Genomic DNA, 19,475 nt, shown 5'->3' with positions numbered 1-19,475 from the left:
CTGGAGTTTAAGGACAATGCTCGGGCCAGAGCTAGTGGGGTGCCTATTCTGCCGAGGGCTCAGGACAGCGGGAGCAACCACCTCTCTCCCCCCAAAGGCGAAGTGACAGCAAGGGTTTCCCCAGGTTCCTGTTGGGGAGTTCCGCACTGGCGGGTTGTGAGGGTCCCAGAATTCTTCGAGGCTGGCCGCTCCATTCCCTGAATCCCCAGCCACCCACCCCCCCCCCGCCTTTCCAGAGTCCCTAAAAGCACCTGGAGTAGCCCTATTTCGTTAGCATAGGGGCGGGGGGGCGGGCGGTGACTCGGTCTTATTCTCCACTCAGAGTTCGGAGAACTCAGCTCTCCGGTGCCCGAACGCCGGCGATGGACCGCCGAACTGAGTCCCGGGCCTTCTGTCCAATCAGGAGCCACGTTCTCCGGCGCTTTCCTTTCCTTTCCCGCCCCGCCCCTCCCGTCTCCATGGAAACACTCCGAGTGTCTATTTGGAGGCCCGGGGCTTCCTTTTCGGTCTAGCGGGGCTGCGGCCATTGTTTGTGTAGACGGACTGTTTTGGCCGGTCCTGTGCCCCCTCCGAGGTTCCACTAGTGACGCGGATTGTCGGGAGCACCGAGCCAGAAGCGGGGAGAGCTGTGGCTGAAGAAAAAGTGGCAGAAAAGGGAGGGTGTGGGGCCGAGAAGCTCCCGGCTTAGAAATCCCGAAGACACCAGTGTAGGTGGGTCCTTCACAGTCGCCCTCCCCAAATTAAAACCGACTAAGGGGAAGGAGAGAGGAGGACAGAGGCAGCTTTGACCCCGGGACCGGGGTGCTTGGGACTGGAAGGTGTTGGGGCGGAGCTCGGGTCGGGGGTCTGGACGTGGAACGGAGGCCGCGCGCATCTGCGCTGCAGGAGCAGAGGCCACGCAGATCCGTGGCCCTGATGCGAGCAGATCCCTCTCCTTGAGAACCATTTGTGTGTCTGAATCCAAAAACACTCGGGCAGCCCGTGGCGCGTTGGGAGAGCCCAAAGCTATGCTGCTCTCGGGCCGTCCACGAATCGTTTTTTTTTTTTCTTTCTAGAGAAAGAGGGCTCTTAACTGTTTATCATTTTCCCCAGGGACCTGTGATCACCAAGGCAGGACCCGGGTAGCAAAGGCTCATGCCCCCATTTTGCAGGTGAGGAAAGTGAGGCCCTGGGAGGTCTAGAAGTTTGGTCATTTTCAAAGTTCTACAAGTGGTTAGTGACAGAGACTGATGAGGTCCAGGGAACGCTAGATCTGGGACCATTCTGTAAGATTCTAGGAACTCTGATAGTAAATCCAGTATTTCTGTGTATTAAGTAGAGAAGAGCAATGGAATTATCTTTCTAGTTTACTGATTGAACAAAATAAGAAAAATACTTTAAGAATAGAAAATATGTGCCCTATTTCTATTATTTTACTATTTTTGTTAATAATTAATTAGGAAAGCCTTGGGGCTCAGAGAGGTTAAATTACATTAGAGAGCATCTGCATCCCTGGAGGGACTGTGAGATCAAATTCTGTTTTCATGCCCAAACAAGAATTGTACGTTTGAAATTTTTAAAGGTTCAGAAATTAAGTCCTGGTTCCAATTCTCATAACTCTCCTATCTGGCCCTTGAAAAGGAACAGAAACGTTCTTTCTGGCCTCTTTCTAGGAGGTTTGGGGGTCACACCCAGTTAGTATGTGGGGATGATTGCAAGGCATGCCCAGTCTTTCATTCCTCCTTTCTTCTCCCTCAGCTCAGACTCCTCAAAACTCCACCCTTCCCTAAAAGAGGAGCATAAAGGAGGAAGCAATGTTCACTATTTTCTTCATAGTCTGATCCCAGGTGAGTAGGAATGTCTTTTCTTATTTATAAAATACCCCTGGAATTATCCATAGGTGGTGGGAATAGTGGAAGTGGCAGTGGGGATGGATGAACCAGAGTAGAAAATGTTCCTCACTTGGCTGAGAAACTTCCAAACCTCCTATTCCCACCCGGTGTCTTTTCCCAACATTTACTCATTTATTCAGCCAGTCATTCATGTCTGCTGTAAAATTTGTACCATTCTTGATGCTCTGAGATCAAGAAATATAAGAATTTTTTTCTGAACACTGAGGAGATAAACCATATGTCAATAATAATTTCTCAAGTTAGCAAACATTAACGTGTTAGAATGAGTGGCACTTAAAAGACAGGAATAGTAACTCAGGTTTGAAAAAATCATGAACAGGAAGGTAGTATTCTAGATGGGAAGATCATTAGTCTCAGGCAGAAATTGAGAGGAAAACTAAGAAAACAGAGCTAGTTACAGTAGAACCTAAGCATGCATGTATAAGGTGAGGTCACATTGTGGAAAGCTATGCTATTTATGTTTAATTGGTTACTTATTCTTGTGCACCACTCAGTCCCCTGCACATCAACCAGAGGCAGCCATTACTGACATTTGGATCTATTTACTTATAGTCTTTTATCTAATATTCGATACAAATACATACTAACCTGTAAAAACACTAATATGTACACATACGTACAAAAGTAGACACATAGGTAATCTAACATGCATATATGTAGATTAGTATATATAAAAAAAAAATTTGAACATGAGAAATAGGCTCCATGAAGGCAGAGAACATTTTCAGTACATAGAACTGTGCATGGCATGAGTAAGCACTCATTGAATATTTGTTGAATTATGGATGGCCAGTTTTTGTATAATTTTTTTCATTTAACATATAATTGACATTTTTCAAATGTTTTTTGGTAATATGAGTTTTTAAGACTATCTAGTATTCCATTCCAGGTATGTGTACTGTACTCTAGGTATATATGTTCCCTTCCAGCTATATGTACTTTATTTAAATTTTCTTTTTTGGGGAAAAGTTAAAGTAATTCTCAATATTTTGCTGTTTATAAACATTTTCTATTAAATATTTTTATACATAATTTATTAAGTGTATCTCTCTTTATGTCTTTCAAGATATGCTTGGAGAAATAGGATAACAGAGCCAAAGAATATAATGTCTATATTTTAGGCTTTTGAAAAACAAGTTCTTTTTTAGAAATACTACATGAATTAACTTCTGTAACCATTTGATGAAAGATCCTCTCTCTCTGAACCTTTACCAGTTTTGAGTATTTAAGATTTTGCCTTTAATTGCATCCCTTTAATCTTTAGAAAGGTTGACCATTTTTTACATGCATTTACTGGTCATTTGCATTCTTTCTTTGACATAAATAATGTATGCCTCTTGACATGCATTACTTTTTTTTCCTACTGAATTTTTTGTTTCTATTTGATGAAAAGTATTCTTTGTATGTAAAAGATACAAACCATTTGCTAATTGCTATATTTCTCCCTTTTGTCATTTGCCTTTTGGGACTTATTTGTTCATGTAAGTTTCAAATCTGTATAGAGTGAAATCTTATTTCTTTTCATTAATACAATTTTATGCTCTGAGAGCTCTTCTTCACCCTCAAATCTAATACATAATTACTTTCATTTTCCTCAATTATTTTCTTATAGTTTCAAGTATTTTAAAAGTTTAACTCTGAAGCCTTTCAGGTATTTATTTTGGTGTGAGAAATGATAGAACTTAAACATTCTTTCCCACCTCCCACTTTCTTATTTTTCTTACAACGTTTACTTTCTCCATTGGTTGTAGTGCTACTTGTTTATATACCAAATTACTAACTTCATTACATATACACACACATACACAGTTGTACACACAGATCACTTTTGGGTCTGTCCTGTTTCATGGATCCATCTCTCAATTCTGCTATCGACGTGTATTTAATTTTGTTCCTGTGTATATATATAGTGCGTTTAATGGGCAATGAAGAGGAATTTAGCCTTTCTTTTTCCTCATTTAAGGATAAAAGGAAGGAAGATAGCCCATTTTGGGAAAAAAGGAAGTAAAAGTTACTTATAAGTTTTAGATATTGAATATATTGACCTTTCAGTATGTTTTTTTAATATAGCATATTGGTCAAAATACAGGCTCTGGGTCCACTATCTAAGCTTGTTTCATGCTTCTGCCACTTCTCAGTTATGTGAATTAGATTGCATTACCTAACCAGTTTCTCATCTCTGAAGTGGGGAAATAGAACTTAGTAGGGTTAAGAAGGTTAAATAAGGTCAAATATGTAAAACCCAGCACAGTGGTGGACAAATAGAATCAGTAAGAATTGGTTGCTATTATGTTAGTTATTATTTACAATATAATGTACAACTATTTCTAGTCGCTAAAACATAAGAATTGAGCAGGGAATCTAGTTTAATATATTTTTTTGGCCAATAGCTAGTCAGATATCCCGGCACCATATATAAGCCATCTTATCCCCACAAATTTGATATTACCTTTATCATGTTTGAATTCTCTGCTATATTTGGGTCCATTTCCAGATTTCTATTCTTTTGTATTGATCTTGTCTATTCCTGTGTCAACCTCATGGTGTTATAATTACAGAGTTACAGAGTTTTAATATGCCACTGGGTTAGTCTCCTCTCATTTTTTTATTTTAATTCTTTTTTTTTTTTTTTTTTTTTTTTTTTTTTTTACTTCCAAGTTAGTTATGATATAGTGCAATAATGATTTCAGGAGTAGAATCCAGTGATTCATCCCCTACATATAATATGCAGTGCTCATCCCAACAAGTGTACTCCCTAATGCCCCTTGCCCATTTAGCCCATCCCTCCACCCACACTTCCTCCAGCAACCCTCAGTTTGTTCTCTATATTTAAGAGTCTCTTATGTTTTGTCCCATTCCCTGTTTTTATATTACTTTTGCTTCTTTTCCTTTATGTTCATATGTTTTGTATCTTAAATTCCACATATGAGTGAAGTCATATGATATTTGTCTTTCTCTAATTTTGCTTAGCACAATAAACTCTAGTTCCATCCACGTAGTTGCAAATGGCAAGATTTCATTCTTTTTGATTGTCAGGTAATATTCCATTACACACACACACACACACACACACACACACACACACACACACCACATCTTCTTTATCCATTTATCTATTGATGGTCATTTGGACTCTTTCCATACTTTGGCTATTGTTGATAGTGCTGCTATAAACATTTGGGTGCATGTGCCGGTTAGAAACAGCACTACTGTATCCTTTGGTTAAATATCTAGTAGTGCAATTGCTGGGTTGTAGGGTAGTTCTGTTTTTAATTTTTTGAGGAACCTCCACACTCATCTCCAGAGTGGCTGTTCCAGTTTGCATTCCCACCAGCAGTGCAAAAGGGATCCTCTTTTTCCGCATCCTCGCCAACATCTGTTGTTGCCTGAGTTGTTAGTTTTAGCCTCTGTGATAGGTGTGAGGTGGTAACTGATTATGGTTTTGATTTGTATTTCCCTGATGGTGAGTATGTTGAGCATGTTTTCATGTGTCTTTTAGCCATCTGGATGTCTTCTTTGGAAAAGTGTCTGTTCATGTCTTTTGCCCATTTCTTCACTGGATTATTTGTTTTTTGGGTGTCATTTCTTTTTAATAATGGTTTTTCTTTCTCCCACAAAAGTATTTGAAAATCAGTTTCTCAGACCCACCCCCAAACCTGTAAGTATCATTGAAAATGTAGATAAGTTTAATGAGAACAAAATTATGTTTATTTCTCCTACCTAAGATTGAGGAGTGCTTTCTAAATTTAAAAGCTACATTTATCTAGGTTCTAAGTATTTTTGTTAAGCTTTTAGGAATTTATATTTTTTTAATGTTTTTGTTTATTTATTTTTGAGAGAGAGAGAGAGAAAGAGAGAGAGAGAGAGAGAGAGAGAGAGATTGATTGTGAGCAGGGGAGGGGCAGAGAAAGGGAGACAGAATCCCAAGCAGGCTCTATACTGTTAGCACAGAGCCTGGTGCTGGGCTTAAACTTACAAACCACGAGATCATAACCTGAGCTAAAATCAAGAGTCAGACACTTAACCAGCTAAGTCAGCCAGGCATCCCAGGAATTTTATTTTTTAATTGGTATTGTAAATGTCGTTTTACAAATAACTTTTATTGACTATATGTCTGAACTTCACATGGTTACTTAATTTGAACTTTTATTGTGATGCATTCATACATGCAAAAGAACATACTAAAACATATATGTATAAATTAAAATATAATAACATGAATGCCCACCATCTAGACCAGAAAATACTTTTAATTTTTTTTAATGTTTGTTTGTTTTTGAGTCAGAGAAACAGAGTGCAAGTGGGGAAGGGGCAGAGAGAGGGAGACACAGAATCTGAAACAGTCTCCAGGCTCTGAGCTGTCAGCACAGAACCCGATGCGGGGCTCGAACACACAAACCGCGAGATCATGACCCGAGGCGAAGTTAGACGCGCTTAACCTAAGACTGAGCCACCCAGGGGCCCCTAGACCAGCAAATGCTTTTAATTTCATTCCCTCCTTTTCCTAGAGAGCAACTGCTATCTTAAATGTTGTTTATTATTCCTTACCTATTTTTTTTTAGTTTTATATAAATGGACTCTATATAACTATTCTGTGAATAGCTTCTTTAGTATAATGTTAGATTTTTACAGTGTATCCATGTTGATTCATGTACCTAAAGTTTTTTTTAACTGTTATGTATGCTTTCACAGTATGACCAACAACTTATTTATCCATCCTACTGTTGTTGGGCCTTTTGTTTTGCTTCCAGTCTTTTTGATATACTGAAAAACTTGTTGTATGTATCTTCTGGCATACATGTGTTTGTTTTCTAGGGTACAAACCTAGTATTAGAATTGACTTCCCTTATAATTACTAATAATTTTCAGTTGATTTTCTTTGGTTTCCCATATACCATACCCTCTACTTGCTTTGGGAAGTGGTTTCATCAGTGGTTTAAATATAGTGAATTTGCAGTATCTCTGTCAAGTTTCCAGTCTTATTGGGTGTGCCTTTAATGTTTTACTTTTGGATTTGAGATATATTTGCATGTCTTTATTTTTATTTTGCTAACTTGATTTGTTTGTAGTTTTAAATGAAGGATCCATACCGAATTTTAAGAAGTACCTTTTTGGCACTGATTAAAATATATGGCTTTTCTTATTTAACATTGTTATGACAGTTTATAGTTAATATTTTCTTCATTTGGGCCTTCCTTTGTCTACCTTTTGGAATAAAGCACCATTCTGTCATGCTACAATTTGCTTTGATATTGTAGCAGGTTGCGTCTGCATTTTCTAAAGATGACCACACCTGTAACATATTGGACTCTTCATGCTCATCTTACAATGTGACTTACACTCTTACCACCAAAAAGTAGGATCTGTGTTCCCTCTTCTCAAATCTGGCTGGGGTTTATGATTACCTCAAGCAGTGGAGTACTGCAGAAGTGATGCTATGTGACTTCCAAAGCTAAGTCATAGAAAGGACGCAGCTTTTGCTTGCCTCTACATTGAGAGGTAGCCTAGGCCATGTGAACAAATGCAAAGAAACTAAGATCTTCCATCAATAGTCACAACCAGCCTGCCAGCCTTGTGAGTGAGCCACCCTGAAAATGAATCCTCCAGCCGAATCAAGCAAGCCTCTAAAAAAAAGTAATTGCTGCTCCTGTCGACAACTCAACAATCTGCTGAGGGATCTGAATTAGAACTGCCCAGCCAAGCCATTCCTGAATTCCAGAGAAACTGTCAAAAAATAAGATAATACTGGCAGCATGGCAGTATGTTATAAATATAGGTGTTGCTGGATTTTATTAGCCTTATATTTTACTTTATCCTTGAAGTTTATATCAATATTCATTAGTAACACAGTATAGATCTATAGTTTTCTGACTTTTACTTTCTCAATGTTTTCCTCAATGTCTTAAAAGTTTTGATAGTTTTTCTATATGATTTGGAATAATTTAATAACTTTGAATATTCTGTTCCTTGAAAATTTGAGAGAATTTATGTTAGAAAACATTTGGGTCAGTTATTTTTGAAGGCTATAGTTCTTTGGTAACTTGAGCAATTTCTTTCATATAGCTGATCTGTTCAGGTGTTTTTTCTTTAGGACTTGTTGAATGGTTTTCTAGGAAAAAAATATATTTCCTATTTCTATTAAGATTAATTTTTAAAAGAGCTGTAGAAAGTGCCCACCTAACATTCAGTTAATTTTAAGTTTTCAAGTTTATTTATTTTGAGAGAGACAGAGACAGCATGAGTGGGGGAGGGGCAGAGAGGGAGAGAGAGAGAGAATCCCAAGCAGGCTGTGCACTGCCAGCACAGAGTCTGATGCAAGGCTCGAACCCACGAAACTGTGAAATCATGACCTGAGCTGAAACTGAGAGTCGGACACTTAACCAACTGAGCCACCCAGGCGCCCCACATTCAGTTAAATTTGTATCTGTTCCTACTTCCCCAATGTCAGTTCTAACTTTTTTCTATTTATGCTCACTCCTTTTTTCCCCCTTTGGCTAGCAATCTGGTAATTTATCTATTTTATTGTTAATATTTTTCTTCCAAAGAACTGGCTCTTGGATTCATTTCATAATAGTAAATGTTTTTCAGTTCCACCATTTTCTTTATTGATTTCCCTTTTTTAATCTATCTAGTGTTCACATTGTATATGATACTAAGTTGGAATCCATGTTTATGTTTTCTCATATAGTTAATCAGTTTTCACAACACCATATAGTAAATAATCCATTCTTTCCTCTTTTATGTTTAATGCCATCTTTATTGTTAATGTGTTTTCATATATAAACAAACACAGTCTCTGAGTCTTCCATGCTGTTCTACTGGTTTTTTTTTAGTTTTGATTTAATGTTGTAGTTTCGTGGCATGTCACTATCTGGTAGGGCAAGTCTTCCTGCTTGGTTTACTTAAGTCTTTATAGACTTCTTTTTCTTCCCTGTAAATTTTAGGGGAAAAAGTATATTGTGTTCCTTAAAAAATCCAGCTGGAAATTTGGGGGTATATTGAATTTAATTCAACCCATCCAAGAACATGGAAGTATGCTTCTTCTTTATTTAGATCATCTTCTTTCTGTTTATTGGAATTTAAAAATTTTCTTCAAAGATTTCTTTATGTTCTTGGTTAAGATAGTGGTTTTTTGTTTTTGTTTTGCTTTTTTGTGAATGATACTATTTTTTTTTAACGTTTATTTATTTTTGAGAGAACCAGCCAGCACGAGCGGGGGAGGGGCAGTGAGAGAGGGAGACACAGAATCTGAAGCAGGCTCTAGGCTCCAAGCTGTCAACAAAGAGCCCAATGCGGGCTTGAACTCACAAACTGCTAGATCATGACCTGAGCTGAAGTCAGATGCTTAACCTACTGAGCCACCCAGGTACCTCTATACCCTCTATTTTCTAGTAGTTGATTGCTGATACAATTATGCTGTCATTTTATTGTATCTGGTAATTTTGCTGAGCTCTCTATTTAGTTTGTGGTTATTTGAATACTGTTCATTTTTCTACATAGATTGCAATAACATATGCAAATAATTACTTTTTTTTTTGTTTTTACTTCTAATTCTTATGCCTCTTGTTTCATTTTCTTATAGTATTTGTCAGACCTTTGGTATTATGTTGAAAGCAACAGTAATGGTAGTCATTCTTGTTTACCATAATAAAAGGAACACATACAAAGATTCTACATTCAAGTTCTGATTTTGATGAAGGTTCCTAATATGTAAACTTTACCAATTTAGGGAGTTTATTTCTACTTCGCTAAAAGTGTTTATTTTACTTTATTTTTTATTTTTATTAAATTTTTTAAAAAGTTTATTTGCCTATTTTGAGAGACAGAGACAGAGATAGACAGCATGAGCAGGGGAGGGGGGCAGAACAAGAGACAGAGAGAGAATTCCAAGCTCTGACAGTGCAGAGCCCAATATGGGGCTTGAACTCACAAACCATGAGATCATGACCTGAGCTGAAATCAAGAGTCGGAGGCTTAACCAACTGAGCCACCCTGGCGCCCTTGCTGAAAGTTTTTAATTTTTTTTTTTTTTAATGTTTATCTTTGAGATAGAGAGACAGAGCGTGAGTTGGGAAGGGCAGAGAGAGAGACTCAGAATCTGAAGCAGGCTCCAGGCTCTGAGCTGTCCGCACAGAGCCTGATGCGGGGCTTAAACTCACGGACCGTGAGATCATGACCTGAGCCGAAGTCGAAAGCTCAACCAACCGACTGAGCCACCCAGGCGCACCCCCCCCCCCCCCGTTGAAAGTTTTTAAAGATCGTATATAGGTGTTGAACATTATGAACTTTATCACATGATTTTTTTGCATCAGCTAATTATGGTTTTTTTCTATAGTCTGTTAATATAGTGAATTATGTTGATAGATTTTCTCTATCATTTTGAACTGTCCTTCCTTCCTGTAATAAACCATGCGTAATCATGATTCATATTTTTAATATATTCCTGAATTCAATTAGTTAATACTTTATTTAGGATTTTTATAGATTTATAAAATTTACAAGTGGGATTGTAATTTTACTTTTTGATATTGTCTTTATCTGCTCCTGGGGTCAAGATTACACTAGCCACATACTGAGCTAGCAATTTTCACTTTCTCTTTTCTAAAACAATTTGACTGTAATAGTAATTAACCGCTAACAGAATGCTTGGTAGAACAATGGTATTTATTTATTGCAGTTTAAAATAACACACATTTTTTCGTGTCACTCAGTTTCTAAGGGTCAGGAATCTGGGAGCAGCATAGCTGTGTGGTCCCAACCCAAGGTCTCGCACGGGGCTGCAGTCAAGCTGTCAGCAGGACTGCAGTTATCGGAAGGCTTCACTGGGGCCGGAGGATCTTCTGCTAAGATGTGTCACTCATGTGGCTGTTGGCAGAATGCCTCATTTCACACTGAGGACAGAAGCCTCAATTCCTTGCCACATGTCCTGTTCAAGGCTCCTAAGTATTTTCACCACATAGAAGGTAGCTTCTTCAAGAGAGAGTGATCTAAGAAAAAGGGCAAGGAGGAAGCTGCAGTGCCCTTAGGAGCTAGTCTTGAAAGTTGCATACCATGTCTTCTTCCCCTTCTGTTTTTTTATGTAATATTCCTCAGAAGTGAGTCCCTAAGTCCAGTCCACTTTCAAGGGGTCGGGAACACTTCTTGGAGGGAAGGGAATCATATAATTTGTGGACATATTTTAAAACTACCGCAAATAAGATGGACGTATATATGTACTGAAATGTGAAGTTGTACATTATATATTACATGAGAAATGCAAACCAGAATTGTCATGTCTTTGTTAAGAGAAAATTTCAGTGGGGTGTGTATGTACGTTTGTGTGTATGAATGAATAAAGGTCAGAAAGGACATAGTAAAAACTATCCTGGTTACTTCTCAACTTATTTAGGGAGGGTAGACTTTCAGTTTTTACTTTTTATTATTATTCAGAATTAATGAAAATTTTATGAATTTGTTTTCAGTTAAGAGTGACTAAACTCTGAATCTCTAGTGTATTTTTTAAAGCAATTCTTAAACATTTTTAAAAATAATCAAAGCCAATAACAACAGGCCAACAGACCGAGTTTTACTTTTCTGTACTTTTTACAAAATAAGGAACCAGTGGGTTCATTTATTTTCTGTTCTAATTCCAGTTTTCACTCCTGTAGTCTGGGCTTCTGAGCATCCCAATTTACTTATTTCATCTAGCTAGCTAGCCAGATATCTATGTATATTCATTTGTTTATGTTAAAAGAGACTTACTATATTTTTTTAAGTCTATTTTATTCATTTTGAGAGAGAGAGAGAGAGAGCAGGGAGGCTCAGAAAGAGAGGGATAGAGAGAGAATCCCAAGCAGGCTGTGCACCATGTAGTCCGATGAGGGCCTCAAACTCACAAACTGCGAGATTGTGACTTGTGCTGAAATCAAAAGTTGGACGCTCAACTGACTGACCCACCCAGGCGTCCCATAGACTTATTATATTTTACATTTTTAACATTTATGTTATAAACATTTAAAAATGAACAGCATTGAATTTTCTCATTCTTGAGTTCTTATTTGTGGTTCATATTTCATTGTTGACGCATGGATTTTCATGTAGGTTTTTTGGAAAACAGTACCTGGGTGGTATACTTTAAATCCTTGAATATTTCAATACATCTTCCTTCTGTCCTTTTGTTAACACAATAAGGATGTACTTGGAAATCTTGATTTACATCCCTTCACCAAGTTGTGTTTTACTTCTTTTACAGTAGGCCTGGGTTTAAAAACCACTATTTTGCAACTGAATGACCTTATACAAGTTACTTAATCTTGCTAAATGTTGGTTTCTGGGGCACCTGGGTGGCTCAGTTGGCTGGCTAAGCATCTGACTTTGGTTTAGGTCATGATGATCCATGAGTTCGAGCCCAGTGTTAGGGCCCTCCAATCTCAGGACAGAGCCTGCTTTGAATCCTCAGTCTCCCTCTCTCTCTGCCCTCCACCACCCCCCCCTCAAAAATAAATAAACATCAGAAAAGAGAAATTTAAATGTTGGTTTCCTTATTCCTTTAGTGTTGATAATTATACCTTCTAGGATTGTTGTCATAGTAAATGAGATAACAGCCCTTTCCACATAACCTTTGGTATTTAACTGCTATAATTATAATGACTTCATGGTCATGATATTCTAGTTTTCCTCCATTAAAAGTATGTATTTTCTTTATTGTAGTATTTACTAAAAAAATTTTTTTTTAAACGTTTATTTATTTTTGGGACAGAGAGAGACAGAGCATGAACGGGGGAGGGGCAGAGAGAGAGGGAGACACAGAATCGGAAACAGGCTCCAGGCTCTGAGCCATCAGCCCAGAGCCTGACGCGGGGCTCGAACTCACGGACCGCGAGATCGTGACCTGGCTGAAGTCGGACGCTTAACCGACTGCACCACCCAGGCACCCCTACTAAACATTTTTAATTGAATTTTAGAATTGAGAATATGTCATCAAAGAAATGTGTCACATAACCAACTTATGACCTGTTCTTTCCACTAAGAGAAGTATTTTTAGGCAGTCTGAATACATACATTTATCTCTTCTTTCTAAAACTGCATGATGATAAAAAACTAAAAAAAAATGATGAAGTAAAGAGCCATTAGCAAATGAGAAATTTCAACAGTAACTTGGAAGGCAACAGGAGCAACAGTGGGAAGAGCTGCATAGGGCTAAAGACATTCCATCCTGGAATGCTCCACAGGGGAATAAGCATAAGAAGGATTTGATGAGCCCTGTGAACTTCAGGGAAGCTGAGGATACATCTTTAACATTGGAAGCAGAGGGTCAGTCAAAAAAGAGGATCCTAAAGTATTTCCAGAAAAGAAAGAAAAAGTTGGTTGCAAAGGAATTAAACAAACAAAAAGTCTTAGAGACAACAATGAAGGCTTATGAACAGTGAAATGATTCTGAGAAAAATTCTTTTTGCTCTAGAATTCAATACCCAGCCACGTGAATGATGACAAGGACTTCAAACATGCAGTGTAACCATGCTTGGAGATTCTCCTTTAAACCAAAAGTGTATCTTGAAAACCTTGTCTGTGTCTCACCTTTGCTTTTTTCAGTGGCCGTGGACTTACCATTCATAAACTAGATTGAACTAATTTGGGCCTGTGCCTCCCAATTAATGGAGAAATTCACAAAAGAGGAAGAATCATATAATCTTGAAAATGGAGCACTAAAAAGAATAGCCAGCCCAGATTGGAGCAGGAAGATGAACATTTCCAGAATAAAAAGGGTTGGGGGGAATTGACTTAAGTTTTTTCAACTATTATTTACTAATTTTTAAAATAGGGATGATAATCGTATCTACGAGAGGGTCACTGTGAGGACTACTTAAAATAATATGTGAAGTACTTAGCCCAGTGGTTAGCAGACAGATGCTATATAAATGTTTCTTAAGATGGAAAGCCGGGTATCTGGCTTCAGTGACTGGATACATTATTTAGCCATCCGCTATTGTTATGTCTCCTCTTACCTTTCTTGTTTTTCTTCATTATTAAAATTCTTTATTTTTTTATTTGCTTTGTTACTTACATTACGTGCTGAATGGCTTTTGCTTTGTCCATCTTCTCATTTAGATCTCTTCTTCCTGGAAAATCTGATCTTTGACCAGATGGCAGTAACATTTGAAGATGTGACTGTTATTTTCACTTGGGAGGAGTGGAAATTCCTGGATTCTTCTCAAAAAAAGCTCTACAGAGAGGTCATGTGGGAGAACTACACAAATGTCATGTCAGTAGGTAAAGTTATCCCAGCTCTTAGGTAATAGAGTTAGTTTCTTCTGGGACCAGTTTTGTTGAGTATTTTGGTTCTTTGTCTAGGTATTGTATTGAGATAGGAGAAGTATCCTCAGAAATGGGTCTTAAATCAGATGACAGAGGATAGAGCAAGACATCTTCTAAGACACCCAGGCTATGTATTGATAGGTATTTGTGATTATTATTTATTTTCTGGAATTCACTTAAAATACAGATCTCCACACATAATTCATTCTGTGTGGTTCTAAATTTGTTCTCTCTTCATACTATTTGTACAAGTTAGCTTTTGCTATATAACAAACTACCTCAAACTAGTGACTTAAAATAAACCTTATTATTTTCCATGATTCTCATTGGTTAGATGGAACTTCTATCATAGAGTGATCTGACTGGGGCTGGATGGTCTAAAATGAGGCTGGACAGTCTGGCTCACATGTCTGGCAGTGGGTTGATATCAGTAGGGATAATGGAGATGTGTTGACCATACATACTTCTTCAAGCAGGCTAGCCCAGGCTTGTTTACATATTGGTGGTCACAGAATTTTCAAAACCAGCAAGAGAGAGGACAAGCCCCAGTGTACAAGCACTTTCAAGTCTGCTTGTATCACTTTTGCTATTGTCCCAGTAAAGAAAGCAAATTGTATAGCCCAGCTAAAGTCAGCATGGAAGGGGAACACGCAGAGGTACAGAATTAATACAGCCATTTTTTCACACAATCTATCACACTCTCTAGAACAGAAAAATAGAAATATTTTATTTCTCATAACAATGCCCAAATAGAGTAATCTAATTAAATCTGTTTTTAAGATGATTTCCATGAAGCAGTCAGCCTTATTTTGTGATTTCTAACAGTACGTGGTAGTAGTAGATGCTTAGGATACATCTATGGATTGAATGAATAAGTGAATGAAGGGATTCACATATGAATAAACAAACACATGAATTTCAGACCTAAATCCTAAGTCCTAATCCTTCTTTCTGGATACACATATATTTCTGGAGGTCAGTGAGATACTTGGAAATTTTTTAACACCACCTTCATCTCACCACTGGATAATCTGCTTATTCTTCTAGGAAACTGGAAAGAGAGTTACAAACCCCAAGAAGAAAGATTCAGATATTTAGAACATGAAAATCATCCCTGCTGGCAAGGCTGGAGGAGTGCCAGCACTCAGATATATAAGAATAGAAGCTATGTGGAAACCATCCAAGGAATAGATTCCAAAGACCTCAAGCAACAAGACCTTTCCCACCATCAAGAATGGTTGATACTCTCCACGCAAGTACCAGGGTATGGGAACTATGAGCTGACTTTTGAAGGCAGAAGTCCCAGGAACTTAAAATATACAAAGTTTATACCCTGGCAGTCCTTAGAAACAAAACACACCCCTCAAGACTATGCTAGAGAAATCTACAGGAATGAGTCACATGGTTTTCAAGGAAGCAGATGCCATCTTGGCATATCTAAGAAAAATCTCTCTCTGGAAAAAGAACAGAAGCTCATAGTTCAGCATTCTTGTGTCTCAACAGGGGAAGCCCGTCCAGAGTACATTGGGGAGATATATCAACATGACTTACTGAAAGACTCTATGGAAGAGAAATACTGTGGATGTAATAAATGCAAAGAAATTTATTATTGGAACTCACAGTGTGTTCTCCACAAGAGAAATCAACTTGGAGAAAAGTTCTATCAGTGCTCCATCAGCACAGCATGCTTCTCTCAGAGATCAGACCTATATAGACATCCAAGAATTCACATAGGTAAGAAGCTGTATGGATGTGATGAAGTTGATGGTAACTTCAGTCAGAGCTTAGGTGTTCACTTTCATCAGAGAGTCTGCACAGGGGAGGTTTCTTATATATGCCACATGTGTGGTAAGAGCTTCAGTCAGATCTCTAGCCTTCACAATCATCAAAGAGTCCATACAGAAGAGAAACTCTATAAATTTGAGTGTGGTAAGGACCTCAGTAGAAATTCATTACTTCACATTCACCAGAGACTTCACATAGGAGAGAAGCCTTTTAAGTGTGATCAGTGTGGTAAGAGTTTTAGTCGGAGTTCAGTGCTTCACGTTCATCAGAGAGTCCACACAGGAGAGAAACCATATAAGTGTGATGAGTGTGGTAAGGGCTTCAGTCAGAGCTCAAATCTTCGAATTCATCAGTTAGTCCACACAGGAGAGAAGTCCTATAAATGTGATGACTGTGGTAAGGGCTTTACCCAGCGCTCAAATCTCCAGATTCATCAGAGAGTACATACAGGAGAGAAGCCTTACAAATGTGATGACTGTGGGAAAGACTTTAGTCACAGCTCTGATCTTCGCATCCATCAGAGGGTCCATACAGGGGAGAAACCCTATACTTGTCATGAATGTGGGAAGGGCTTCAGCAAGAGTTCAAAGCTTCACACTCATCAAAGAGTACACACTGGAGAGAAACCCTATAAATGCGAACAGTGTGGTAAGGGATTCAGTCAGCGTTCACATCTTCTCATTCATCAGAGAGTCCACACAGGAGAAAAGCCCTATAAATGTGATGATTGTGGAAAGGGCTTTAGTCACAGCTCTAATCTTCACATCCATCAGAGGGTCCACACAGGAGAGAAGCCTTATCAATGTGCTAAGTGCGGCAAGGGTTTTGGTCATAGCTCAGCTCTTCGAATTCATCAAAGAGTCCACACAGGAGAGAAACCTCATAAATGCCATGAGTATTATAAGGGATTTGACCCGAATTCACATCTTCACAATAATCACGGACAGGAAAGCTTATAATTATGTTCATTTAGTTAACCGCTTTAATCAAAGCTTAACTTTAAGCCCAATAAATGCTGCTGGGAAGAAAATTCTATAAATAACCCAAATAATCCCAAGCAATGTTTATAGTTTTCCCTAACTCCCACTAAGAAGCGTTTGCTTCAAGAAGAAATCCTTAGGAGGATGCCTATGTATTTAAAATTAAAGTGTATTTACTTTTTCTATTAATATTATACATAGCCATTATAAAATATATGAAAGATTCAAGAAAACTCTTCATCCTGTTCTAGTCTTTTTTTTTATACATTTTTATGTGCATGAAATCATACTGTATATTTAACTTTGTATTTTCACTGACTTCAAAACATTTACTTACACTTTGGTTTAAATGGAAATTGGCTAGCTAGCTATGAAACAGCATCTTGACTCCCTGTAAAGTCCCTAGGAAACCACAGGAAAAAAACACAAAACTTGAAACTTAACTGGTAGATAACCTATTGCTCAAATGTGGAAGCATTAACTACAGGGCCAGTACAATTCAGTTGCTTATGACATAAGGTAAGAAAACATTGCATGACCCTTTATCTGAGATAGGATGTCTTAGAGATGTTATCTCTGTCACTCAGAAAAGCCAGGAACCATTCTTTTGTTACAGGGGTGCTGTGCTGCATTTGAGGTGCACTCTCACACGTCCCCCTTCCCAGGTATCCCTCTCCCCAGGTTTCCACATTTATTCATAGGTTCAGACACCACGTAACAAGAAATGCAAAATTTAATGTGTCTAAATAAGGGGTGAAAGATGTTGATAAAAGCTGATAGAAGTGAATGCTAGATGGGGCACCTGGGTGGCTCAGTCGGTTGAGTGTCCAGCTTCGGCTCAGGTTATGATCTCGTGGTCTGTGAGTTCGAGCCCCACATCTGGCTCTGTGCTGACAGCTTGGAGCCTGGAGCCTGCTTCTGATTCTGTGTCTCCCTCTCTGCCCCTCCCCCACTCATGCTCTGTCTCTCTCTGTCTCAGAAATAAACAAAAAAAATTTTAAAAAGTGAATGCTAGATCTGTTCAGATCTGTTCAGAATTAGAGATTTAAGCAGTAGACTCTGATTTAATCTCAGTAGAACAAAGTGGTAATAGAGAAATCGCTGCTGGAAGCAGAACTGAACTCAGAGCTATGTGCAAAATTGAATAAGCTAATGATGTAAGACGAGAGAATTTGGCCATTATAAAATGGAGTAGTCAGTAGGAATACACAAGTCCTAACTACTCATAATATAAACGTGTTTAGATATCACTGCCCAAGAGAAACTAAATTAAGGGGACCTGTTCAGGGAAATAACAGGAATTGCAGTACCAAAGAAATAAAACCATTGTGAAGAGTTAAAAATCGATAGCCCTGAAAATCATCTATTGCAGTCTCCTGGAGAAATTGTCAAAACAATTGGTGTCCTGAGTAGCATGAGAGAAAACCTGTAATCAGTAAAACTAGAGCAGAAATCCCTAAGTAGAGAAGAGCCTCTAAAATAAAAAGAAAACGAAGGACTACAGGGAAATTTAAAATGGATCAAAGTGAAAGGCAGTAAGGAGCAATTTGAATTAGCACTGCAGAATATCAAATAATGAATAAATTAAAATTTTTTCTTAATATTTTTATTTTTGACAGAGTGCAAGTGGGGGAGGGGCAGAGAGAGAGGGAGACACAGAATCCAAAGCAGGCTCTGAGCTATCAGTACAGAGCCCGACATGGGTTTTAGACTCACCGACCATGAGATCAGACCTGAGCAGAAGTTGGGACGCTTAACCGACTGAGCCACCCAGATGCCCCTAAATAATGACTAAATTTGAGAAGATTTTCAATGTATACAAAAAGGATAGTGAGATGGGAATAATGAGAAAAGACAGATAGGAAGTGCAAAGAATGGAGATTCAATGTAGGAATTAAAGGTGTTTTTTTTTTTTTTTAATATGAAATTTATTGTCAAACTGGTTTCCATACAACACCCGGTGCTCATCCCAACAGGTGCCCTCCTCAATACCCCTCACTCACCCTCCCCTCCCTCCCACCCCTCATCAACCCTCAGTTAATTCTGTTTTTAAGATTCCTTATGGTTTGGCTCCCTCCCTAACTTTTTTTTTTTCCTTTCCCCTCCCCCATGGTCTTCTGTTAAGTTTCTCAGGATCCACATAAGAGTGAAAACATATGGTATCTGTCTTTCTCTGTATGACTTATTTCACTTAGCATAACAGTCTCCAGTTCCATCCACGTCGCTACAAAAGGCTGTATTTCATTCTTTCTCATTGCCAAGTAGCATTCCATTGTATATATAAACCACAACTTCTTTATCCATTTATCAGTTGATGGACATTTAGGCTCTTTCCATAATTTGGCTATTGTTGAAAGTGCTGCTATAAACATTGGGGTACAAGTGCCCCTCTGCATCAGCACTCCTGTATCCCTTGGGTAAATTCCTAGCAGTGCTATTGCTGGGTCATAGGGTAGATCTATTTTTAATTTTTTGAGGAACCTGCACACTGTTTTCCAGAGCGGCTGCACCAGTTTGCATTCCC

The 19,475-nt window shown here is 38.3% G+C and overlaps 1 protein-coding gene across 1 annotated transcript; it reads left to right on the top strand.

The window, feature by feature from the left end:
- Positions 1 to 496: 496 nt before the first annotated feature.
- Positions 497 to 17,145, top strand: ZNF214 (zinc finger protein 214). Its single transcript, XM_032595117.1, has 4 exons — positions 497 to 711; positions 1,738 to 1,826; positions 13,980 to 14,141; positions 15,234 to 17,145. Exons 3-4 carry the CDS (start codon positions 14,015 to 14,017, stop codon positions 16,928 to 16,930), a joined length of 1,824 nt encoding a protein of 607 aa, XP_032451008.1. The 5' UTR covers positions 497 to 711; positions 1,738 to 1,826; positions 13,980 to 14,014; the 3' UTR covers positions 16,931 to 17,145.
- Positions 17,146 to 19,475: the final 2,330 nt, after the last annotated feature.

The sequence above is a fragment of the Lynx canadensis genome, chromosome D1, assembly GCF_007474595.2.
Source record: "Lynx canadensis isolate LIC74 chromosome D1, mLynCan4.pri.v2, whole genome shotgun sequence".
Taxonomy (NCBI): domain Eukaryota; kingdom Metazoa; phylum Chordata; class Mammalia; order Carnivora; family Felidae; genus Lynx; species Lynx canadensis.
The sequence above is the reverse complement of the archived record's forward strand: the minus strand, read 5'-3'. Positions and strand labels throughout refer to the sequence as shown.